Here is a 25,000-nt window from a genome sequence, read left to right as displayed (position 1 = left end):
AAGCAGACATGTAAACAGGGCCACTGATGCTGCTAGTGTGATGTCTGTGATGAGCACCAGAGCACCCTACGCTGTCCTCCCCCCTCTCACAGCCACAGCACGAAGCTGAACAACACAACAACTGATGCATGAAGAGATCCAAGTCTAATTCCATCATAACACCACAAAAACTAGGCAAAAAATGACTCCGTAAACAACCGAAATTGGGGATTTCTGTGGAATGTCCAAACAAATTTGACACAGTCTAGCTTGGTACATGGTCTGGATTCACAAGCAGATGCTTCAGACTTGGATTGAAAAGAGAGAGAGGGAGAGAGAGAGAGAGAGAGAAAGAGAGAGAGAGAGAGAGAGAGAGAGAGAGAGAGAAAGAGGGAGGGTGGGGACTGGGATGCAAAGGATTCATTAAAATGTTTAAATTATCTCTAAACTCCCCCTCATTTTGTGCATCTCTCATTAGCAAGATTATTATGAGTGAGATTCAACACCTGTCAATTAGGCTTACATGACGCTTACACACACATATTCAGGAATGCAGGAACGTACACACAATGCGTGCACACACACATATATAGAGTATGCACGCGCACACACACACACACACACACACACACACACACACACACACACACACACACACACACACACACACACACACACACACACACACACACACACACACACACACACACACACACACACACACACACACACACACACACACACACACACACACACACACACACACACACAATCCATTCATCCTTTTCCTCCAGCCTGAGCACTCCTCAGACTCCTGTGATATCTGACCTCCAGAGCCATTCTCATGTCACACGTCAACCAACTCCATCCATCACTGGTGCAGAAGTGCACACGCGCAGGCTGAGTGGGGGCCAGTGGAGGAGCTGGAGGAGAGAGGGGGGGGGGGCACAGGCAGCAGCAGCAGCAGCGCTGCAAACAGACGCTCTCCCCTCACACATGTAAACTCTGGCTACTGTCAACCATGCTTCCGGCTGCTTCCGGAAAGACTTCTGGATTTTTTTTTTCTTCTTGTCTTCACATCTGTTGTCACTCTTTGTATTTTTTTTCCTGCTTCTATCGTTCTTTTCTTCCATTCTTCCTTTCTTTCTTCTCCTTCATCAATGACTCTGTCCCTCCTTCCATCCGTTTCATCCTCTCCTCCATCTCTTCATCCCTTTTTCGGGTTGGACTCTTTGATTTGGGAGTTTTTGGAGCTCCTCCTTGAGAGCCATCTGAGGGGGGTTTGGTGTGTGTGTGTGTGTGTGTGTGTGTGTGTGTGTGTGTGTGTGTGTGTGTGTGTGTGTGTGTGTGTGTGTGTGCTGCCAGTATCTTTGATCTAACTTTGAACACACAGAGGGGATAAGTGTGGGGCGGTGGAGAGAGCTGTTTGGAGTGCCAGATGAAGAACAGACTCTCTCTCTCTCTCTCTCACACACACTCTCTCTCTCTCTTCAAAGCAGAAGTAGGAGAGCGGTAAAAGCATAGAGCAACTGGGGCTGCTGACTTTGCTAAACGACCCTTCAGTGCGTTTCTGTGTGCTGCCGCCAAGTGTGTGTCCAGGCAGCTTCATCTATTATTAAAAACTGTTTGTGTGGGTGGGTGTGTGTGTGTGTGACTGTGTGTGTGTGTGACTGTGTGTGTGTGTGTGTGTGTGTGTGTGTGTGTGTGTGTGTGTGTGTGTGTGTGTGTGTGTGTGTGTGTGTATGAGAGTGAGTGAGTGAGTGAGTGAGTGAGTGAGTGAGTGAGTGAGTGAGTGAGTGAGTGTGGGTGGGCTATGCTCTCCATTTTCTTTCGGGCAAAATTAAAACACGATCATCAGACAACGAAAAACACAAATGATTTCCATAGAAACAGCGTTTCAGGGGACGAGCCCAAAGCACAGGTCTTCCATCTTCACCTTGAACGAGTCGAGCAGCGTCCGCCCTGCCATGAAAATCAATGTGCACTGCAGCCTTGCATAACACACTCGCAAACCACTCATTCACGCATGAAGCTAAAGCAGATAAACAGATTTTCTTGTCAAATGCGTTGACAGCTGGGCTAAAGGATGTTTTCTCTTCAACGCTACGGAGGTACACACTGCACTCCTCTTGGAAGTTACTAAACTGTGTGTGTGTGTGTGTGTGTGTGTGTGTGTGTGTGTGTGTGTGTGTGTGTGTGTGTGTTTGATTTCTGCTGAGATTCAATGGAGTGTTTTTCTCTGACCTCTCCTCCGTTACAGGTGCCAGAGCTTTGCACACAGCTCACTACAGCACACTGGTCCACATTTTCTCCTGACTGCCCTGACTGATTGAGCCTCCTGTTCGAACTGCACTTGTCCTTCTCTCTCTCCCTCTGGCCGCCCTCTCATCCTTTCATCATTCTCTCTTCCCCAGCCTCCCTTTGTCATCCCTTCACCATTCTCTAACTCTCCCTGTCTCCCTCTTCCATCCCTTCATCATTCTCTCTCTCCCCTTGTCTCCCTCTTCCATCCCTTCATCATTCTCTCTCTCCCCTTGTCTCCCTCTCTCATCCCTTCATCATTCTCTCTCTCCCCTTATCTCCCTCTTCTATCCCTTCATCATTCTCTCTCTCCCCTTGTCTCCCTCTCTCATCCCTTCATCGTTCTCCCTCTTTCTCCTCTCTCTGACTGAGATCCACAGCAGATGGGCCTCTGCTTCCCTTCCCCTCCCCTCCTCTCCTCTCTCTTCCCCTCCTCTCCTCTCTCTTCCTCTTCTCCCCATCCCTCTGTCACAGCACTGACCCCAGGCCTGCAGCGATCACTCTCAGCTCCAACAGATGGCCCCTGGAGGGCTTAACTAACTGTAATGGTGCGAGTGTGAATTTGTTTGTACATGTTTACTGTCAAACTGAGTCTTTTAGTAAGTGCTGTTTGTAAATGTAGCTTGTTAATATAACTGTGTATGTGTACTGTATGTAGGAATACTTACAGGGAACGGGTAGACATGATTGCAGCTGGCATGCTACAACTATGGTTGTATTTGTCAGGAGAAAGTGTGTGAGTGTGCATCTGAGTATGCAAATGGTCCAACACAAACATTTACATCTCCCCCACACACACACACACACACACACACACACACACACACCCTACTGCCGTTTCCAAGTAAGCGCTTTGCTCTGGCGGAGAGGAAATCTCGGCGGGCCTCACCGGGACACACAGATTAAGCGGGCACAGGGCGGAGGTGCAGATGCCAGCGGTTCCAACTCAAGTCATGCCAGCCTGGCGGAGTGGAGGTCTAAGCCGCTTTCAACACCTCGCTCCACTACGACCAAATGGCGCGCTGGGCTCCGTGCACCATTGGCCCGAATGTCCAATGCCCAAAACATACCCAGGGCACAGACGCCATCCCAGAGCCCAGCAAAGCTGCTCCCACACAGACCCCTGTGGGAGAGTCTGGCCCTCTCTCAGAGCCCTGCAGGCCACCTGATACTGGAGCCTGGGACACATTATTTGCCTGTGTTGATACAGCCTTGACACCCATAGTGGTGCTGATGGAAGAAACACACACACACACACACACACACACACACACACACACACACACACGCGCACGCACTTTGATGTTGCAGATGTGGATGGACACACACAGCCACAGGTGTTATGGAGGATTGGTGCGGACAAGGGTTCCTTCCAGCACGGGAGCTCGTGTCGAGGACCCGCGTGGTTTCTATGGTAACATCCCGTTCAGGCTCTCGGGGCGGCACTGTGGCGGCCGCCACCTGATGTCTCGTGCCCTGCACATTTGGCTACGGCTCTCAGGGGTGTGTGATGGGCTCACACACTTCACAGCTGTGCCCACACACACACACCGCACAATCAGCCGCCCACACACACACCGCTCACCAGCTCTCTCAAACACGCATGCGCGTGCACACACACATATGCACGCACACACACACACACCATCCATTCACACACCTACAAACACCCTTCTCCTTCTCTCTCCTTTGCAGACACTCTAATACCAACCCATTCACTCTTGCTCTAAAACCAAACACTCACACACACACACACACCCACACACACACACACTGTGATGAGAGTTGGCTAGTGTGAATGGTGAGGGGAAATGAATCCCTCGTTCACCCTCCTGGAGAGTTTGCATTCTCTCTCTCTCTCTCTCTCTCTCTCTCTCTCTCTCTCTCTCTCTCTTTCTTTCACTTACTTCCTTTCTGCTTCTTTCTCTCCCCTCTTTCCATTACTTTGATTTCAAATTGGACATTTTAGCTCTCTCATGTCTATGATCTTTCATTTTTAAATGCCAGTCCCTCCTCTCTCTCTCTCTCTCTTTTTCTCATCTCTCTCTCACCTCTCTCTCTCATCTCTCTCTCTCTAATATGGACTCCCCGATATGTGGAAGTGCCAACTGAACAGATGCTTAGTGTGTTGTGGGGGGGACAGGCTGCATTCACAATAATGAGGAACAAGTTGTGCACAGTATGAGCCCATTTAATCTCGCCTATTACTTTGGGAAAATTAGAAATGGCAAACAATGTTTCCTCCTGTGCGTCCCGAGAGTGTGGAGAGCTTATGCAGGCTATCTGGGTGTTCTGTCTGACCTAAGGACAGAGCACCTGACAAACTGCCACACGAAACCCTAGCAAGCACATGGTGCGTTCATGAGCAACTGGGAAGTGGTGGGAGAATTCAAGAGTTTAAGGGGTGTACATCACAACTGAAGCCTTTGGAGAGCTGAGAGCTCCCAGGAGAATGTTTTGACGTAACTCAACATAGCGAACCCTCTCAATTTGGAAGTGGGGAGTTTGGAAGTGGGAACCTTCCCAGTACAGCTACAGTATATTACATCAGAGTTGTAAAAGTCTGGCTTCAGAAAGTAAAAGTCCTGCCATGTATTGGTTCTACCAGTGCACTTAGATGATTTCACTCATTACCTGATCTACCTGGCTTATTATATAGGCTGTGCTAATTAGAACCGGCTGATTAAGTAAATAGCTGGAATAAAAATGTCGCAGGATTTTTACCTTCTAAAGCCGGACTTTTACACCTCTGGCTATGACACACGGTAATGACTCAGACACAGAGAAATACAGCGCTGTGAGACATTTTGTAATGACGGGTAACTGCATGACACCTTCTTGAAAATGGCTTCAAAGCAGCCCTTAGTTCATCCAACAGCTCACAAATGGCATTTTCTTTCTTACGAATGGAAACATCTTATATTACATACAGAGAAAGAGAGATACCTCTCCTCTTCACAACAATCTCTGCTGAATACTGTACACTCCTTTAGAGCATAATCAATCACAACATGTGTGTGTGTGCTAAATGAACCTATTTGGGGTGTAGAAATAACCACAATTGCATATTCATTGAGTCAAACACACTACAAGGACAATATGTTGTCATGCTCATTTGAAAGAGGCAATCCTTAGTGCACACTGTGAGTAGATCAGCTGTCATATTTGATTGTGGGTGATATCAAGTCTCCACATGTTTATAAACATGCAAACCTTTCATATGGTAAGTCAGGCAGTGTGAGAGACTGAAATCTTCAACATACATACATGTGTATATACAAATACATCTCTATTCATAATGCATGCTCACTGTGTTTATTGTGAGCAGTGGGTGCTGTGTGTGTGTGTGTGTGTGTGTGTGTGTGTGTGTGTGTGTGTGTGTGTGTGTGTGTGTGTGTGTGAGCAGGGCTTTTGTCTGTGGCTGGAGGAGAGTGACGGCCCTGAGGCTCCAAGGCAGCCAGCATCACACTCTCTCTCCTCCTCTCTTATACAGACTCAGAGCCAGGAACACACATGGAGAGATGGAGAGACGGAGAGAGAGAGAGAAAGATATATATAGAGAGAGAGTGAGAGAGAGAGGGAGGGAGAAAGAGAGAGAGAAAGATATATATATATATATAGAGAGAGAGAGTGAGAGAGAGAGAGAGAGAGAGGGAGGGAGAAAGAGAGAGAAAGGAAAAAGAGAGAGGGAAGAGAGAAACCGCTTCAGAGCCAGGAACAAATGGAGAGATGGGGAGGGGGAGAGAGTCCAGAAGAAAGAGTCATATTTTACTCTAAGGCATTAGTGTAGACAGAGTGAAAGAGCACAGCAGATAGACAGATAGACAGATAGATGGATAAACAGACAGAGAGAGAGAGAGAAAAAAATAGGGGAAAAAAGAGAAGCGAATGGAAAAGAAACAGGCAGAATGAGTGTGTGTGTGTGTGTGTGTGTGTGTGTACGCAGACAGACAGGAGGGGAGTGCCAGCCTCTCCAAGGCTCAGGCATGCTGGGCTTGATAAAAGCGCTGCAGCCATATGCAATTTTAATGGTGTTTCAAATAAGAGCAGCAGAGGGTCCCCTGGGAGGGTGTGAGACAGACACACACACACACGCACACACACACATCACGTACACACACAGCGTCAAAGCGTGTTTGTGTGCACAATGGTTGGTCGTCTTACCCTTGATGGCCCTCGGTAAATGCAGCGCAACTGATCCCAGGCCTGGCTCTGCTGTGCATCCAGAGTAGCCTCACATGTCATCTGGAAAAGAGCGCACGCACGCACGCACGCACACACACACACACACACACACACACACACACACACACACACACACACACACACACACACACACACACACACACACACACACACACACACACACACACACACACACACACACACACACACACACACACACACACACACACACACACACACACACACACACACACACACACACACAGGGCACAAGGCATCATAGACAAGCAAGAAGAATAAGACATATACATAAATACAATAAACATTCCAACAACCATAATTCACCAAACTCACTGCCTTATAAACAGACATGTACACACTTGTCACTGAACTCATCGCTTACCGTACTAAAGCAAAGTCACCCCATGCTTACCTCACACTCATAACTCACTGCACAAATAACCGAAAATTCACACACTGAAATAGCCTAAAGTTGGAACCTTTGACATGAACTCTTAATTATCAGCATAATAATGGAAGATAAACACATAACGTAATGTTGGCTGCATACCGTCCTGAGTCTGTGGAACTGATATGGCAGTGGCACCTTCTCTGAACGGGAACACTATTAGACATGAGCGATTACTGATTGATATGTGCAGTGGTTGGCTGAGATTTCCCTGGTGGGAGCATGTACTGTATGTGTGTGTTTGTGTTGTGTGGTTCCAGGAGCAAAAATGTCAGGGGAAATTTGAACATTTCATGGTTGATATGAACCGCCTTGCCAATTTATTTCCTTTTTCTGAAAAAAAAACTTGATGTGACTGGCACTTGATAATAAGAACTGGGCGAAAAAAAAAGAGAAACTCAGTAAGTCAAATCACAGAATTTAATTGTTACATTAAGAATGACATTCTCGGTGTTGATCGGGAAGAATGTCCGTCGGGTGCGACTGAGTAATTACGGAATGGCGGAGCTGACATTTAGGCAGGGGGGCGGACTAAAACACACACATCTGGGTCCTGATCAGAGGCAGCTATGCGTCACTCTCCCCGCGGCACATGGGACGTCATCACAGGGCTTTACATAACACACACATCCCTGAGTGACTGCCAAGCCACCCAGTTGCACGTTGGTCAGAGAAACGTACTTGTGTGTGTATGTGTGTGTGTATATGTGTGTGTGTGTGTGTGTGTGTGTGTGTGTGTGTGGCATGTTTTTCTTCCCCTTTTTGAATGACTAAACGACCGTGACATGTTAAGTCATAGGTGTGTATGCACCTGAGTGCACAGCACAGGTACTTTGCAGGTGTTTTCCTCGGAGGCATGGATACGGCACCACAGGTGGACTCTTTGTCTTTGGAGTTCACTGACCCTCTAACATTGGCGCCGATGCCTCTCAGAATTACCACAGGGAGACCATGGAAATTCAAAACACAACAGTCAAGCCAACTGTATAGGCTTGGACTCAACAGGTATAAAGTTGTTTTGGGGTTATGGCAGTAACCAAAGCAGTAATATTTGCCTCCAAAATTCCTTTAATACATTCAGAAAAAATTGCATCTTCAAGTATGTTTGAATGTTAAACTTTAATGACTTGATTATTACCCTCCACTTGTTCATTTATGCTATGACATGTTTGGGTTTATGTTTAAATCATTTGCTGTTGAAAAATCATTTATTGTGGCACTGCGCTCACCCAATTTAATTAACAAAGTTAATGCAATTACTCAGTCAACCACTGTGCGTGATTTTGTGCTACCTCAATTAGCATTATTTACAGAAGTATCAGTTCAGTCGAGTTGACTTGAATAGCACTCAGGGGACCTCAAGAGGAGTGTGAAGACCTTAATGACCGAAGCAAAGCTCTTGAAATGGCCACCAAATCGCCCCAGCAAGACACTTCCACTGGCTCAGAGCTACAGATGCTAAGCCTTCACTATGATAGCATAAGGGTCGCTACTTCATTTGCACAAGAGCTGTATATTTACCATGTCTGCACTGCAATTAAGCATTAATCTAGCATAATAATGCTAGCAATTATGCATTAAGATCAGACGATGGGGGTCATAGACGCAGCTGTGCTTGAATGCTTACGAAAGCGAGTGTTTGATTCAGTTACACCACAGCGCTGGTGTGACAAAACCAAGCTAATAATCGAACAATGTGGTGCAAGCCTCACTACATAAGCCCTCCAGAACTCAGTCAGTGAAGAAGCCTGCTGCCATAGCTTTTAGCATTTGGTCCACAGGGTCACCACCTCCATAGAAAACAAGCAGAGAAGTGTGTAGAGTGGTATGTCAAGGACTCGCGTGACGTCTGTTCAGGCCGCCTTGGAGGGCGTTTGACAAGCTGACACTGCCTAGTTAGACCACCCCTGAGTGGCTAGACAAGGATTACCGTGGCTTGAACCCAGGAAGTCAGACAGCTCCCAAGCACAACAGTAATGTTATTCCTAGCCAAAGTGCTTTCTATGTGAAAGACGTACAGGAAAAATCAATTTATGAATAATTCAGTGATTTCTGACAGCTGAAAAGTCAGTCTTTGAAAATCCCCTCCAGGAACAAAAACGACATGCAAAAGTGCATCAAATGAGGTCGAAGTGCGGTCATAAAAAAGTTGATTTGGTTCGTTTCTGGAGTTCATAATTACTGTTAGACCTTGGAGATGGTCTGGGATTCACTTTTGGAGCATTATGAACACTGACGAGACCGACATCAACAGCAATATGATTACTACACAACCCAATCATCAATGTGGAAGTGGAGGATCCTCTTTCACATTCACATCCTTTTAACATGTACGCTGCCTCAATCACAATCAGCAAAGTATAGATTCTTTGACCGTGTGTCTTTCACTGAAGCCTTGGCTCTCCTGCTGAGCTACAAAATGGCTGCCATTTCTTCACGCTTCCGTGCAGCTCTTTCCAAGACCTGACCGTCTCTGGCTCCATCACTGTGCCAAGGATAGTGGGGGGGCTGAGAGGCAGAGGGTGGTCTCCTCATGTCATCACTTCTCCATCACTATTCTCCTCCATGTAGGGGGTATGGCAAAGAATTACGGACTATCTGCAGCTCGCTTCCCTGCTCAGACACTGAGCCCGTGTGTGTGATTGGAATACAACAACATCCACCAATCTTACATATTTATTTCCACCAATCTTTTCCTCCAGGAACAATGGTTTTTGTTTCGCTGGGAACCTGCAGAGCCATTTCATATAGAGCAGAATCACTACGCTCTGTGGGGAAATGGGTATTCTAGGGTATTCAAGGAAGGAAGGTGTCCTACTGTGTGCTACAATCAGACTTACAAACCGAACAATTTAAACGGTGCTAGTGTGTCTTTTTGTATGTGTGTGTGTGTGTGTGTAAGTACAGTATGTATGTATGTATGCATGTATATGTGTGTGTATAGGTGCAAGTGTGTGTGTGTGTGTGTGTGCGCAGGTGCAAGTATGTATGTGTGTGTGTGTTCCTGTGTGTCCCTGATCACTGGCTGCCTTGATGTGTGGCCACACTGTGTCATTTGCATAACTGTGATTAGTATTACATGGGCAAGAACGGCAAACGCTGGGTAATTACTGACTCTTAATTATAGTCATTTTTGGCCTGCTGCTAAAAAATGAAGAGAGCGTGGACGTGTGTGTGTGTGTGTGTGTGTGTGTGTGTGTGTGTGTGTGTGTGTGTGTGTGCGTGCGTGTGCATTTGTGCATGTGTGTATGTGTGTGTGTGTGTGTGTGTGTGTGTGTGCGCGCGCATTTGTGTGTGTGTGTGTGTGTGGCACAGAAAGACAGATCAGAGAGACGGCATACGAGAGAGGACAGGGCTAGATGGGGAGGGCTGGGCGGTTAGGTCCAGGCCACTCTCTCTTTCTCTCGGTGACGAAGCGTCACTCTGAATGAGGAGCTTCACGGCTTGATGGAGAGGCACATGAATACAAAGCAGGCCAATGAAGCGCGGGGTCGAGGCACACGCACGGGAAGACAAAATCAAGGGCAGGTGGAGAGAGACTCTTCACTGTAACTGTCTGCGACAGCGACGGAGAGAGAGAGAGAGAGAGAGAGAGAGAGAGAGAAGGGGAGGAGAGGTGGGGAGAGGGAGAGAGAGATGGAGAGGGCAGAGGAGAGAGCGAGAGGTGGAGAGATGGAGAGGTGGAGAGAGAGATGGAGAGCGTGGAGGAGAGAGAGTGTGGAGAGGGTGGAGGAGCGAGAGAGAGGCAGAGAGAGGGACTGAGAGATTGAGAGAGTGGAGGAGAGAGGGAGAGGTGGAGAGAGCGAGAGAGAGATGGAGAGAAAGAGGGGAAGCGACACTATGACTGATGCAATCAACAGCAGCCTCATTCCCCATCTGAGCTGAAAGAGAGATGAGAGAAGAGTGAGAGAGGAAGAGTGAGAGATAGAGAGAGGGAGGGAGTTTTTCCAGTGCTGTATGGATGAGTGCACCGGCACTTTGTGGAGAAACTGCCACGATCAGGCTTTTAGAACGTCTCAGACATTCACCGTTCCGCTCTTTTAACCACGACACCAACCGTGAAAAAAAAAGGAATATGTCACGGCCTCCCTGTCTTCAAAACAACTCGCAATTTAGAAAAACTGCAAACAGCCCAAAAATATATTAGTCGATATAACCTTGCAAATGTATTTGATAGCACTAAGTGAGTATGAGAGCATTTCTATGTTATTTGAATGATCTACTTTATAGTTCTAGTTAGAGATATAGTTGCCAAATGAATAAAACATCAGAAATGTCCAAGACACTCTCTGTGTCCTCTTTAAAGGGAGAGAAGAAACCGAATAAATTAATCAAAGAAAGAATAAAGAAGACGAGAGAATGTGTGGAACATCTTGGAAAGAGAGTACAGCCTCTCTACAAGGAGGCGACCTGTAACCTGGGAGGCTTTCGGCAGATTACACACCTGGATTAATTTAATGCTGCGCTAATCTGGCCTAATCTGGTCAAATCTAATTGAATCCCATTGTGAGGCATCCACATGGATTTACCTTCTTTCCCGGGCCTTCTCCAACTCCCCTGTGAGCCGACGTCACCCGGTTCTGCAGAGAGAGATAGAGGGAAGGAGAGGGAGGGAGAGAGGGAGAGAGAGAGGGAGAGAGAGAGAAACAGACAAACTCACATTATGCATTTGAAGAGGATAACCCAGCAAGATACCCATTGTGTCCCCAAACCCCCAAATCATGTCCACTACCAGAGAAACGTATGCATGCTTGCTTTGTGTGTTTCTGTAGCAGTTTGACTGCTTGAGTGTGTGTGTTTGTGAAGGTGTGTTGGGATGTGTCAAAAGCAATTTGTGTGTGTGGGAGTGTGTTGAGGTGCCTCTCTACAGGTTCTTACCTCAACAGAAACATAAGCCCCATCTACATGGACAGGTGGGCTCAAGTGCTCTACAGTCTTGGATTGGAATAGCCGTTGTTGCTATGCTTTTGCTGGAGAAGCTACAGCACAGCACGCAACCCGATTGACTCAGATCGGCAGTTTTATTCCGATCAATGTGTCATTTTTACTCTGATTGAGCCATTATTTTATCAGATTAAAAGTGTCCATGTAATGCGATAATTGTGTGTGTGTGTGTGTGTGGTTATGGCTAGTTTAAAGGCAACGGTGAATGAGAGAACAGGTCTGTGGCTGCCTGTGTTTGAATGCCCGTATGTGTGTGTGTGTGAGTGTGTGTGTATGTTTGTGTCTGCAGTGGATGTGCATCTGGTATATGTACCTATGGAATTTGGACTGCATGAGTGTATGTGTGCACGTGCGCACGCACACTGTGGTGCTTGTCTATGCTTGAGGAGGTGTATGTCACACAGCCCTTGGGCTAATTGACTTGATATGCTGTTTGGCTTCACTCTGATCGCAGGTGGGGAGAGGTGTTGTTTTGTTGTTGCCTCCCCATAGACACACTTGCGCGCCCGCGCACACGCATGCGCACACACACACACACACACACACACACACACACACACACACACACATACACTTTCCCCTCTCATACCAACCGCTGTGTCACCTTGGAAACACCTCTGTCGTCAGGGGTAACTGACTGAATGCATATGTTCATGAGTGTGTGTGGATGCTCTAAATGACATTCGCATCGCTGGCAGCATTGGCCCTAGATTAGCGAATGACGCAAAAAACGACACCGTCGCCTTGAGCCTGTCTGATTTATTCACACACACACACCCGCCTGACCTGCCAAGTGTAGTGTGACTCCAGAAGCACTAAGGGTGAGATTGCTCCTCTGACCTATGCCATGAAATATAAACCCAGAAAGAAGAGGTTAGCTGAGGAGACAGCTCTTTACTTTAAATAAGCCCTCCACACACGCCTACTGACAGATCTTCACAACTTCTAGTTGAGCTCTTTGAACTACACAATAATAACCATTTGTGGCGTGTTTTTAGTCTGGCTATCACCATACTAAGCACAATCTTTTAAAGGGATATTCCGCCATTTTTGGAAATACGCTCATTTTCCACCTCCCCTCGAGCAAAACAATCGATATTTACCTTGTTCCCGTTCATCCAGCCATTCTGTGAGTCTGGCGATACAACTTTTAGCTTCAGCCTAGCATAGATCATTGAATCGGATTAGACCATTAGCCTCTCGCCTGCTAGCTTCATGTTTAAAAGTGACTAAGATTTCTGGTAATTTTCCCATTTAAAACGTGTCTCCTCTCAAGTTAGAAAGTGCAATAAGACCAACTGAAAATGAAACCTGGCTTTTTTCTAGGCTGATTTGACAGGGAACTACACTCTCAAATGGCGTAATAATCAAGGCAACTTGCAAACGTACCATAGGCGCAGTGATATCGTACGCAGCATCTGAAAATAGTCCCCATAGACAACAAGCAGTAGTAGTGCCAGTAGTTTGCAAGTTGCCTTGGTTATTACGCCAGATGAGAGTGTAGTTCCATGTCAAATCAGCCTAGAAAAATGCCAGGTTTCATTTTCAGTTGGTCTTACTGCACTTTCTAACTTGAGAGGAGACACGTTTTAAATGGGAAAATTACCAGAAATCTTAGTCACTTTCAAACATGAAGCTAGCAGGCGAGAAGCTAATGGTCTAATCCGATTCAATGATCTATGCTAGGCTGAAGCTAAACGTTGTATTGCCAGACTCACAGAATGGCTGGATGAACGGGAACAAGGTAAATATCGATTGTTTTGCTCAAGGGGAGGTGGAAAATGAGCGTATTTCCAAAAATGGCGGAATATCCCTTTAAGATTGAACATTAATATGGGGAGTCTGCGCTTTATTTCTACTGCACGAGAGGCGTGCTCTCTCTAGGAGGAGGGGCGGGACTGTCGAGCATCGTTTAAATCATGACTCCGTACGCTTGGAAAATCTTTCAACCAATCAGACCAACGATCCGGGTGCGTCTTTTGGATAAGATAATTTGTGATTGGAGCCAAAGGTTCTGGCAAGGAACAGAGGAGATAGACGTGCAGGTTTCCAGCCTGAGCGAAATCCATATTCGCCGGCAGGTCAGGCAGAGTTCACCCAGCCTACCGTGTTTTGGGATCACAGAGAGGAATCTAGAGGGGTTAGGCCCACCACACACCTCGTCTAATCCACTAACCTACGAGGAGGCTGTGACTGTTGGCGTGACTGACCTGTGCGAGCGAGGCGGCTCTGCCCCGGCCCGTTTCCGTGGCGCCGCGCTCCGAGCTCCGCCCGCCCTGACTGGAGGTGCATTTGTAGCAGCTCCACCCCGCAGGCCCCGCCCCCGGCCCGCCCGACTCCTTCCGCTGCAGGCACTGGCAGTGGTACAGGTGGCCACAGCTACAGGAAACAGGAAACAGGAAACAGGAAGCAGGAAGAGTTAGTACGGATGACTCAGCAGTAGCTTGGGTTGACAGAATGAATGATCAGCTGTTAGCCATCAAACAGCCAATAATGGCCATTAAACAAATGATCTAATGATGCTGTTTAGCAAACAGACTCTACAAAGGGTCCATCAATGGGGTAAAATAATGACTGGATTTGGTGTGTTGCTGTATCTAAGTTTGAGTGTGTGGACAGTTTGAGTGTGGGAGTGTGTGTGTGAATGTGTTTGAGTGTGTGAGTGTACTCTCATCTTTTGGCTCTTGCTGATGTTTGCTGGAGGCTTCCATGCTAATGATCTAGACTTGAGTGCATGAGTAAGAGTGAGGGTGTGTGTTATGTGTGTGTGTGTGTGTGTACCTGAAGATGATGATCTCCTCCTGGCTCTCGTGCCGTCTCTTGTACTGCTGCAGGCACAGGTTGCAGTGGTCCTGGCGGGGGTGCAGGCCCCGGCTCACCGCCACCCGCAGCTGAGACAGAGACCAGTGCAGGTCTGAGTTCAGCAGGCTGGTAGTGGTCTCCAGCAAGGTCTGAGAGAAGGAGAGAGCAGTGAGAGAGAGAGAGAGAGAGAGCGAGGGAGAGAGTGAGAGATGGAGAAGGAGAGAAGTAAAGAGACAGAGAAAGAGAGAGATAGAGACAGAGAGAGAGAGAAAAGAGAGAGAGAGCGAGAAAGAGAGGGGGCAAGAGAAGACAAAACAACTGCAGTGAATACATTGTTTCTTTGATTGTTCTTTTGACCTTTCTGACATATGCTATATAGTCCTCATTATTACAAGCTTAAGTGGTGAACATGTTAACAGGCATGTTGAAAACGGAATTGAGAAAGAGAGGGATTATGTGTGCCAGATAAATACTCCAAAACATTTGATTTGGATTCATGATGCCTTCCGCTCTCTCTATGAGACGCGAGCACTAGTGTGCCAACACAGAGTGAAGCTCCACAGCGCTCTAGTACTACACGTCTTCTGATTCACAACGTCACTGATGGATTTGCACCTGACACGAGGTGGGGAAACCCACGCAGTCACGTCTCTGGCCGTACACAGAGGCGGGGAGGTCAAAAGAGCTGGCTAGTTTGGCCACTCCTCTCGTATCACACCTTGAAATTCAGGGTCCACAGAGCAACGGACGAAAAAAACAGACAGAGGTGCAAAGGAGGTGTGTGGAGAGGGGAGTAGAGGGGAGAGGAGGGGAGTAGAGGGGAGAAGAGAGGAGAAGAGGGGAGTAGAGGGCACGGGAGACTAAACAGCCAGAGGGCCACTTGAAATAGCCAGTGAGAGAGATGGGACTGGTGTTATGGGCCATATGCTGTTCCATCTGATTTCCTATCTGGAAAAGAAAATTGGACGAAGGGTTCTGCAGGCTGGCCATCTCACACAGGGTCACAGAGGTCAGACCAACCCAAGAGGCTATCCAGTGGAGGAAAGGATGAGAGAGAGAGAGAGAGAGAGAGAGAGATGAGATTTAACCTGACGGGAGTGTGTGCACGTGTGTGTGTGTGTGTGTGTGTGTGTGTGTGTGTGTGTGTGTGTGTGTGTGTGTGTGTGTGTGTGTGTGTGTGTGTGTGTGTGTGTGTGTGTGTGTGTGTGTGTGTGTGTGTGTGTGTGTGTGTGTGTGTTGCTGTCTGTCTGAGCTGCTAAGGGAGATTGGAAAGTGTGTGCTTGTGTGTTAATGTGAGCTTGTGTGTGTTTGTGTGCATGTGTGTGTCTCAAAGCAGTGTGTTTCACTCTGTTACATCAGCAGCCATACAAGTGTTCTTACTTGATGTGTGTGTGTGTGTGTGTGTGTGTGTGTGTGTGTGTGTGTATACAGAATACAGTGTATATTCAGTGAGTATGCAGGTGTGTCTAAACCACTTTTCCCATGGAGATCTGTGTAGAGTACAGGTACTCGTGTGGAACGCATGTAATGGGTTTGTTCCAATGAATGCCCAGTGGACTATAGATCTTCAAGATGTCCACACGCCCACTCTCACACACACGCCCACTCTCTCACACACACACACACACACACACACACACACACAAACACGCCAGGTTCAATCTCATCGCTCTCTCTCCTTCTCATCCTTTTCTCCATTGGATAGCCTCTTGAATTGGAGTGACCTTCCTGACCCTTTGTGAGATGGTCAGCTTGCAGAACCCTTTCTGTACTCCAAACCAGAATGCTCATCAACCCTAAACCCCAGCCCTTCAACCCAGAATCCATCTAGAAACAATCTCTCAACTTCCAATGTGCATTTCAATACTCTCAATAACTTACCAATCACACACACACACACACACACACACACACACACACACACACACACCTTTCTCTACCTCTCTACTTCTATCCTTCTCTCCTTTCCACTAGCTCTTTCTTTCCTTCTCTCTCTCTCTGCTGTGATTTCTGGAGTGACTGAGCAGCACCAGCCTGTCAATCAATGGTGACACAGGCTCCATGGTGACAAGGCAGCCAATCAGGAAGACCTGATCTGATTGATAGGAGGCTGTTAGGATATCTGGGTGGATTACAAGATGATGATGAGCATTTTCACGGCGGAAAGCACCAACAGCGGGGGAAAGAGCGCCAATGTCAGAGAAAGAGAGGGGGGGGGGGAGAGAGAGAGAGAGAGAGAGAGAGAGAGAGAGAGAGAGAGAGAGAGAGAGAGAGAGAGAGAGGAAAGATTGACAGGTAGAGTGTGAAGTGGAAAAAAAACACTCAATGAACCTGTTTTGGTGCTCTTCCTTGTGGCAAAAACATTTTCCATCAAAAGATGACAAACAAAAGCATCTGAGCAGTGAAAATGTGTTCGATGTGTAGAGATGCGTAATGACTGATTAAAAACACGCATCTAGCATCCCTCTGACAAAAAGGTTAGGTAGGCTATGGCAGTACTAGACATTTCCAACAGTTGAGAGCGTCGCAAACTTCACGTCCAAGCCTAAACCAGTGTGTGTAGACACACAAACGCACATGTGACGTAATCTTCCATCACTATGGTAAAGCGCAATGTTTGTCATTGTCAGAATGTTGAGAGTGGGAAAGTTCACAAACATTCCTCTCGACTTTTACGCGCGTTGTGTCCATAGCCTCTCCAAAGTCTCTCCAAATGCTCCAGCAAATGTAACTGTCATTAGCAAGATAGATGTACTTGCATGTTATTTTCTGAGGGCGTTAAATGAACACGGCTCTCTTGAAGACTACACTACCAACGAGACAAGTTTCCTGTGAATGTGTTTAAAAGAGAACCCGGTTTTCGAAGACTCACTTTGGTATACGATATCATAGTAAAAGTTTGATTATGTACATTATGTACTTTGTAGCTATATTCCTGCGTTAACTATCTTCTAGGAACTCAGCTTTGAGTGCAAAAGAAAAGCAGCACTGTTGAGTTTGCCGTAAATTGGAATTCCAGTGAGTGGAGCACGGTTTTGCTACTTGCTTGCCAACAAACTTGGGAAGAGTAACTTTTAGCATTACTGAAAGATGTGTGTATAAAAAACAACCGGACTATGACTATGCATTGTAACGAACTTTGGTATACGATATCACAGTGAAGTACAACATTTAATGTGCTGAACGATAATGTTTAATGTTTCCTCGCCACTCATGCATAGGCTATCATTGCTGCCCTTCGGTTTACTGTGGGGATACAATTCAAGGACTTTTTAATTCAATTCAACAAAAAAGGTGACCATTAAATCAACATGGCTTGAAAGTTATGTTATTGTAACAGTGGAGCATTTATTCAGCGATTGTTCACAGCAGTGGATGCATTGCTAACACCTACATAGCTTCACCCAAACAAAATTATTTGTAACATAATCATATTTCATAGACACAACAATTTGTATGACATTATTATGGGTTTTTTGATTTCGTTTCTTGAATTTCAAGTTAATGTTGAGCACTTCTGATAGGGTGGGCCAGCTGTCAATCATAGTGGCCCTGGCCCACGTTGGCCCTTATGTGGCTATGTGCCTGCCACACACACACACACACACACACACACACACACACACACACACACACACACACACACACACACACACACACACACACACACACACACACACAAACAAAGCCACACAAACAAAGCCACCTGTCATGGCACACACACAGACACACACAGACACACACAGATCCATCCATGCACACACACATGCTTCCACACAACCATATGAAATCTCACATTATTCTATTTATGTCAATACTTACTATACTTACTACTACAAATGCTAACTGTAATCAGTTATTCCATACTCAAAACTCACTGTGGCTCCAAGCAGAAAACAACAGAACTGAACTGAAGCTTTCCATCTATTTTAACAATCTTAAGTCAGAAGTTTGAGGACTTTTCTGGAGCGATTAGCGAATTCCCTCCACTACTGCACAGCTCGACCCCACTCTCCCCAGATATCCACTGGAGGGGGTTTGGAGAGCCACTCCAATTAACAAGCACTAATTTTATGAAAATAAAGTTAGCACTCATTTACAGCTGCTAATTACACCATAACCCCACCAAACTCCTCCCCGGTGACCCAGCACTGGGGGTGCAAGGACTCTTTATTTATTTATTTATTTTCTCTTGTTCAAAAAGATGTTCTTTGGAAAGAGTCTGCTTAAAATAAACTTGGCACCTTTGCCATTTTTATATCCTTGCTGGCGCACAGCCACAGTGAAAAAAAGCCCCCAGTGTTAAGGGCTTCAGTGATTTCCCTACATGTTGTAAGCATTTTGGTTTTGCCTGGGACACTGTGTACTGCATTCACTGCCTGCCCATTTGTAATATAATTAGTAATTATGGGTGCAATGAGTTCAGTGTTTATGGATTATTTTGAACTCTACAGCAATACCAATAACACGGCAGTTAGGATTAGAAAGGTTAATTTAGCTGATAGGTGAAGTACAATATTGATTGCTTTGTATACGTTTAGACTGATACACACAACTAAGGTGAAAGAACCATTATTGTGACTACTAAGACACTCAAGTCAGACTGGTTTACGTGATCCTCAACCTAAATGGCTTGTGTGAATGGAAGAACGTCCTCAACCAGGACAGGATAGCACACACACCACAATCAACCCCCACAGAGAGAGGAAGACGACCATTTATGGTGAGTGTGGGTTATTCGGGAACACATGTGTGAATCCAAGCATGTCACTGATGGGTTTTTTAAAGGAGACGAATGAGAATGAATACACAGGATATAACATTTTGTTCAAGCTCCTCTTGAAAGCAAAGCCTGCTGACAGTCTGTGCTTGTTTGTGTCTGTGTGTGCATGCTTACACAGCCACACTACAATCTGTCTAATTCTTCTGCTACAGGCACTAATATTCTTCAATTAATTAAATGCGCTGTAAAATGCACAATTAATTAATTATACACTAATTAATTTGTTCCGCACGTGAGTGGTAGTCAAGTTGAAGGAGGAGAAGCTGTCTAAGGGCCAGATACAGTATACAGTGCCTATAGAAAGTCATCATACCCCTTTGAAGTAGTTACTTTGTTTTTCAAATTCAATCAAACTCTGTGGCGAACAGCGATGGACTGCTCTCTTCAAGTCAATCCACAGATTTTCTTTAGGATTTAAGTCAGGGCTCTGACTTGGCCACTCAAAGATATTCACCTTCCTATCCTTAAGCCACTGCTTTGTTCTTTTGGCAGTATGTTTAGGATCATTGTCATGTTGGAAGGTGAATGACCTGCCCATCTTCAGCTGTCTAGCAGGGGGACGCATGTTTTCTTCAAGAATTTTATCCCCTCAGAAATATTTCCAAGGTTCGTGGTCTGTCTCTACAGGACTCTGAAAAATTAGTACACGCTTTTATTTCCAGTCGCCTGGATTATTGTAACTCACTTTATGCTGGTTTTACCAAACAGGCACGTAACAAGCTCCATCTTATTCAAAATGCTGCTGCTAGAATACTCACAATAACATCCAAATTTGATCACATCACTCCTATAAATCACTTCACTGGCTTCCTGTACAACAAATAATTTAAATTGTTTTTAAATCTTTAAATGGCCTAGCACCAACCTATATTTCTGACATGATCTCACACTATCTTCCAACTCGTTGTTTAAGATCATCTCGTAAAAGTCTCCTGTCAGTCCCCAGAATCAACACAAACGTGGCACATGGTGCCTTTAGCTATTGTGCCCCAATTCTGTGGATTTCTCTTCCTTTGGAATTAAGGTTAGCTCAATCAACTTTCTCCTTTAAAAAGGGTCTTAAAACGTATTTATTTTCGCAAGCCTTTGGTTAAGTTATGTCTTTTACTTTTGCCCCTCTGAATAGATTATTTTATGTGCTGTTGCTCAGGGACGTGCACAGGGGGGTTGCTCAGGTTGCTCGGGCAACTGCCCATATGCCCTTCTCGACTCATGTTGCCCTTCCGAGGGCAAAAAATAATAATAAATCGTAGGCTACAATGGATGCAGAATTTTACGTGGGCCTAGATTTTTAAAAAATCGCAAAGTAAAAGTAGCCTCATTCACTCCATTGGGGCACCGAGAGCGAAAGTCAGGAGGGCAAATTCTGTTTACGTAGGCTAGGCCTACTGTAGTTGAAGCGCTGCACGCGACCGGTGTTATACGGCAACTGGCTTCCCGTGTCAACTTGCTTCCTTGATGACGTTCCACGATTGATGACGTTTCTTCGACAGATGTGGCACCTTGATTTGTCAACTTTCTGATATAAACGGGAGACGAATGAATACAAATATGCATGACATCTTTAAATGTCAAAATTGGTTGTAGTAGGCTACGTGCACTGGATCATGAATATGCCATCAAAAAATTATTACCTAAATAAAGTCATAACTCCACGTGAGATTCGAACCAGCAACAAACTAGGCGGCAAATTTGTCAGTCTATCACTCATCTAGTCACGCCACGACCCATCTGTGAAATAGCTGTGACGTGTAGGGTACTTTAATTCCTCCATTTATATTATGATTGTAGCAAGTTAACACGCCTGATCATGTTATCTTGCTACCAAGTTATCTTGCTACCGTTGCCCAAGCCATTTCGTAGGCCTTCTAAGTTGGTTATCATGGTTAAGTTTTACAAACGTTTCAGTAACTTCTAGGCTATGGCCACCTCTACCTGTCTGTAGCAGAGACACATGAACGCCAGCAAATAAATAGGCTAAAATAAAAATATGTTGTCTAATTTTGTATCCTTTTGTCCAGCCTAGACTATCCTTTTAAGAATGCAGTTCATGAAACACGGACATTGAAATGCAATGGGCAGGAGAAGTCTAACGTCTCCATATTTTACGCAACATTTACGCACAAGGATAGTCAAAACTCAGTAAACACGTAGGCTGGGTATTAACGATAACGTTGCTGACATGTAAACATGGATTTGGTAGATGTTTTACAATAGCCTACTTCATTTCTCTACTTAAAAGGATAAATGGCTTGGGTTAATGGCTTGGGCAACGGTAGCAAGATAACTCGGTAGCAAGATAACATGATCAGGCGTGTTAACTTGCTACAATCATGATATACTTGGTATAAGTCAATTACCCTAAACGTCACGAGTCACTTAAGAGCGTTTGTGGCGTCAATAGATGAGCAACAGCCTGTCAATCTTGCAGCCTTGTTTATTGCTGGTTCGACTCCCACGTGGAGTTATAATTACTTTATTTAGGTATTAATTTTTCGATGGCATATTCATGATCCAGTGCACGTAGCCTACTACAACCAATTTTGACATTTAAAGATGTCATGCATATTTGTATTAGTTCGTCTCCCGTTTATATCAGAAAGTTGACAAATCAAGGTGCCACATCTGTCGAAGAAACGTCATCAATCGTGGAACGTCATCAAGGAAGCAAGTTGACACGGGAAGCCAGTTACCGTATAACACCGGCACCTGGGTTGAGCCTGCATGACAGTCTATCGCGGCCCTAGACCATACGAAATATATTGTCGCGGTTGTCTGGTGAGACCGACTGCCTCCTCAACGTTGTCGGAAAAGGTTAGTTTGTGATGTACAGTATGACAAACGAACAATAATCATCATGAAGTTGTATGATATTAATTACAATCTCCATAAATCCAGGCTGAGTTTGCTACGTTTAGCCTAAATAATCAGACAGCCTGCAAGCAGACAAGCAGCCCGTTGTCCCATAGCAGGCTAGCCAACTATTTTTTTGGCATAGGCATAATAGTTCGTTTCTCACATTTCGTTTTAGCAAGAAGAATGAATGATGGAAGCAGCCTAATGCATCACATTCATTATTTCATTCAAAATGGTTGAATGCCTAAATCCTATCACTATTTGGGGTAGGCCTAGCCTGTTGAAGTAAAAATGATCACTGAAAAAATTCAGGAGAGGGAGAGACAACTCAAGTAGGCAGCAAAGGGCAGCACATCAATGCAGGGTTGGCTACGAAAAAGCCAACCAGCAGGTGAGACAGAGACCATGCACTGTGATAAAGATGACAAGATGACACTGTGTAGGTGAATTGATTAATTAATCAGACTCATATTTTAGCCTAGTAATGACAATTTTTCATAGGCTACGTTACATCTAAGATGAGGAGCAGCCACAAGCCCCCAGACCCTAGAAAATGTAGACCAGGATGAGGCATATAGGGCAGATAGGCCAAGAGATGAGTTGTGTTTTTTTTTTTCCTGTGCACGTCCCTGCTGTTGCTTAACTCTTTTAACAAGTGAGTTGTTGGATGTTCTCATCTTGGCAAAGTGTTTTATTTTTATTGAATTTTTCATTTTCCAGTGCTGCTTTTATTCTTATTTCTAACCATTTTGTGTGTCCATATATATATACAGTGTGTGTGTGTGTGTGTGTGTGTTCGCATTTTTTCCTTTTCATTCAAAGCACATTGAGTCTACTGTATGTATGCCATATGAAATGTGCTATATAAATAAAATTTGATTGATTGATTGATTGAATTTGGGTGTACTTGGCAGCATCCATTTTCCCTTCTATCCTGACCAATTGCCCAGTCCCCCATGAAGAGAAACATCCCCACAACATAATGTTGCACCCACCATGCTTCAGTAGTAGGTATGGTGTGTTTTGGGTGATGTTGGGTGATGGGCGAAAACCAAACACAGCGCTTTGAGTTCAGTGCAAAAACACATCTGGAATATTCTGCTACCAAGTGGTAAGAGGTTTTAAGGTCAGATGAGACTAAGATGGAACTTTTTGGAGACTAAGATTGAACTTTTTGGACTGAACTCCAGGCGCTCCATGTTTTTAGGCACACACTGCATAGGAATTCCTGTTAGCATATCTGCACCCTATGTGTGAGTAATAGGTCTCTGTACACACACACACACACACACACACACACACACACACAGATAGATGTGTACACTAATACCAACACACCGACATACATTTGAAAACATCTTCTTTGCAAACTTATTTTTCCAGTTGCAAGCAAAGCAAAGATCTTAAAGCACAGAGGCCTTGTATCTTTAGGAGAGAATCCTCAATGCTAACCCAGCACGCTATTCACTTTCATCACCTCTGCTGAGTTAGCAGTTGTTTGTCTGATCTACTTGGCTGATCGGTGAGTTGCAAAGAAAATCTCACTTTTGGGGTGAAATGGGTAGAAGTGATGCGCCGGCATATCCACTACAATGTTAACAGAGCTAGACTCTGGACGAAGGAGCGTAACTGTGACTGTTTTGGGAGCATGATTGATGAGGCCTGCAATGTTGGCTTTCGAGGATTGACAAAATGAGTCATTATTTGCTATTCAAAAAGTCAAATTAGGAACAGCAGAGGCGTCATTTCACCACAGAATGTGCCTTTGACACACAGTTTAATGAATCTCTCCAGGCTCACTGCAGCGCTAGCGGAGCATACCCTCATAAACTGTAGAAATAAAGGATAGCACACAATTCTTTTTCAAATGTTTTTAATCGCCCCACGGACGTTTTGGGCAATGACGCCGTTCTTCAGCGTGATTATGGTGATTTCACTGTGTGCTATCCTTTATTCATAACGTTTATTTGGACACTCAGGAGGATTTAGCACCCAGTTGTGAATATACTAAGGTGTTGAGCGTGTTAGTCCGGTTATAGCAGCACACATTGGCCATCTACCCCACGGACACAAGAAGAAGTTGAAAACAAATCAGGGGAATGAAATAAGCCAGACAAGACAAAGAGGTAGGGAAGACAGAGAGGCAGGAATCCAAAACAAACAAATAAAGAACACACACACACACACACACACACACACACACACACACACACACACACACACACACACACACACACACACACACACACACACACACACACACACACACACACACACACACACACACACACACACACACACACACACACACACACACACACACACACACACACACACACACACACACACCTTACCTGTTCATATGTAAAGGTGTCCAACATGCCCAAAATCAAGCCTTGAATCTCAGCTAATTTGCCTTTTCCATACACAGGATCCTGAGAGAGGGGGATAGAGGGATAAAAATGGAGAGATGGAAAAGAGGGATAAGAGCAGAGAGCGTTAATAGAGAGATACAAAATGAAATAAAGGAATGTGTGAAGTACAGATTTCACTCATGCCCACATGTGTTCCTTCTTACACACACACACACACATGCACACACACCACATTACTGAGATATGTGCGCGCACACACACACACATTACCAAGTACTGAGATATGTGCACGTGCACGTGCACACA

The 25,000-nt window shown here is 45.3% G+C and overlaps 1 protein-coding gene across 1 annotated transcript in view; it reads right to left on the bottom strand.

The window, feature by feature from the left end:
• Positions 1–25,000, bottom strand: part of vps8 (VPS8 subunit of CORVET complex) — an 85,671-nt gene that overhangs the window by 7,658 nt on the left and 53,013 nt on the right. The window contains exons 40-44 of the mRNA XM_062527528.1: positions 24,674–24,754; positions 14,660–14,829; positions 14,089–14,257; positions 11,464–11,514; positions 6,445–6,525 (exon numbers count right to left, since the gene is read on the bottom strand). Coding sequence (XP_062383512.1) covers positions 6,445–6,525; positions 11,464–11,514; positions 14,089–14,257; positions 14,660–14,829; positions 24,674–24,754 — 552 coding nt within the window. The remainder of the gene's footprint in view (positions 1–6,444; positions 6,526–11,463; positions 11,515–14,088; positions 14,258–14,659; positions 14,830–24,673; positions 24,755–25,000) is intronic.

This window comes from Sardina pilchardus, chromosome 23 (assembly GCF_963854185.1).
Source record: "Sardina pilchardus chromosome 23, fSarPil1.1, whole genome shotgun sequence".
Taxonomy (NCBI): domain Eukaryota; kingdom Metazoa; phylum Chordata; class Actinopteri; order Clupeiformes; family Clupeidae; genus Sardina; species Sardina pilchardus.
Note: the sequence above shows the minus strand (reverse complement) of the source record. Positions and strands in the feature narration are given on the sequence as shown.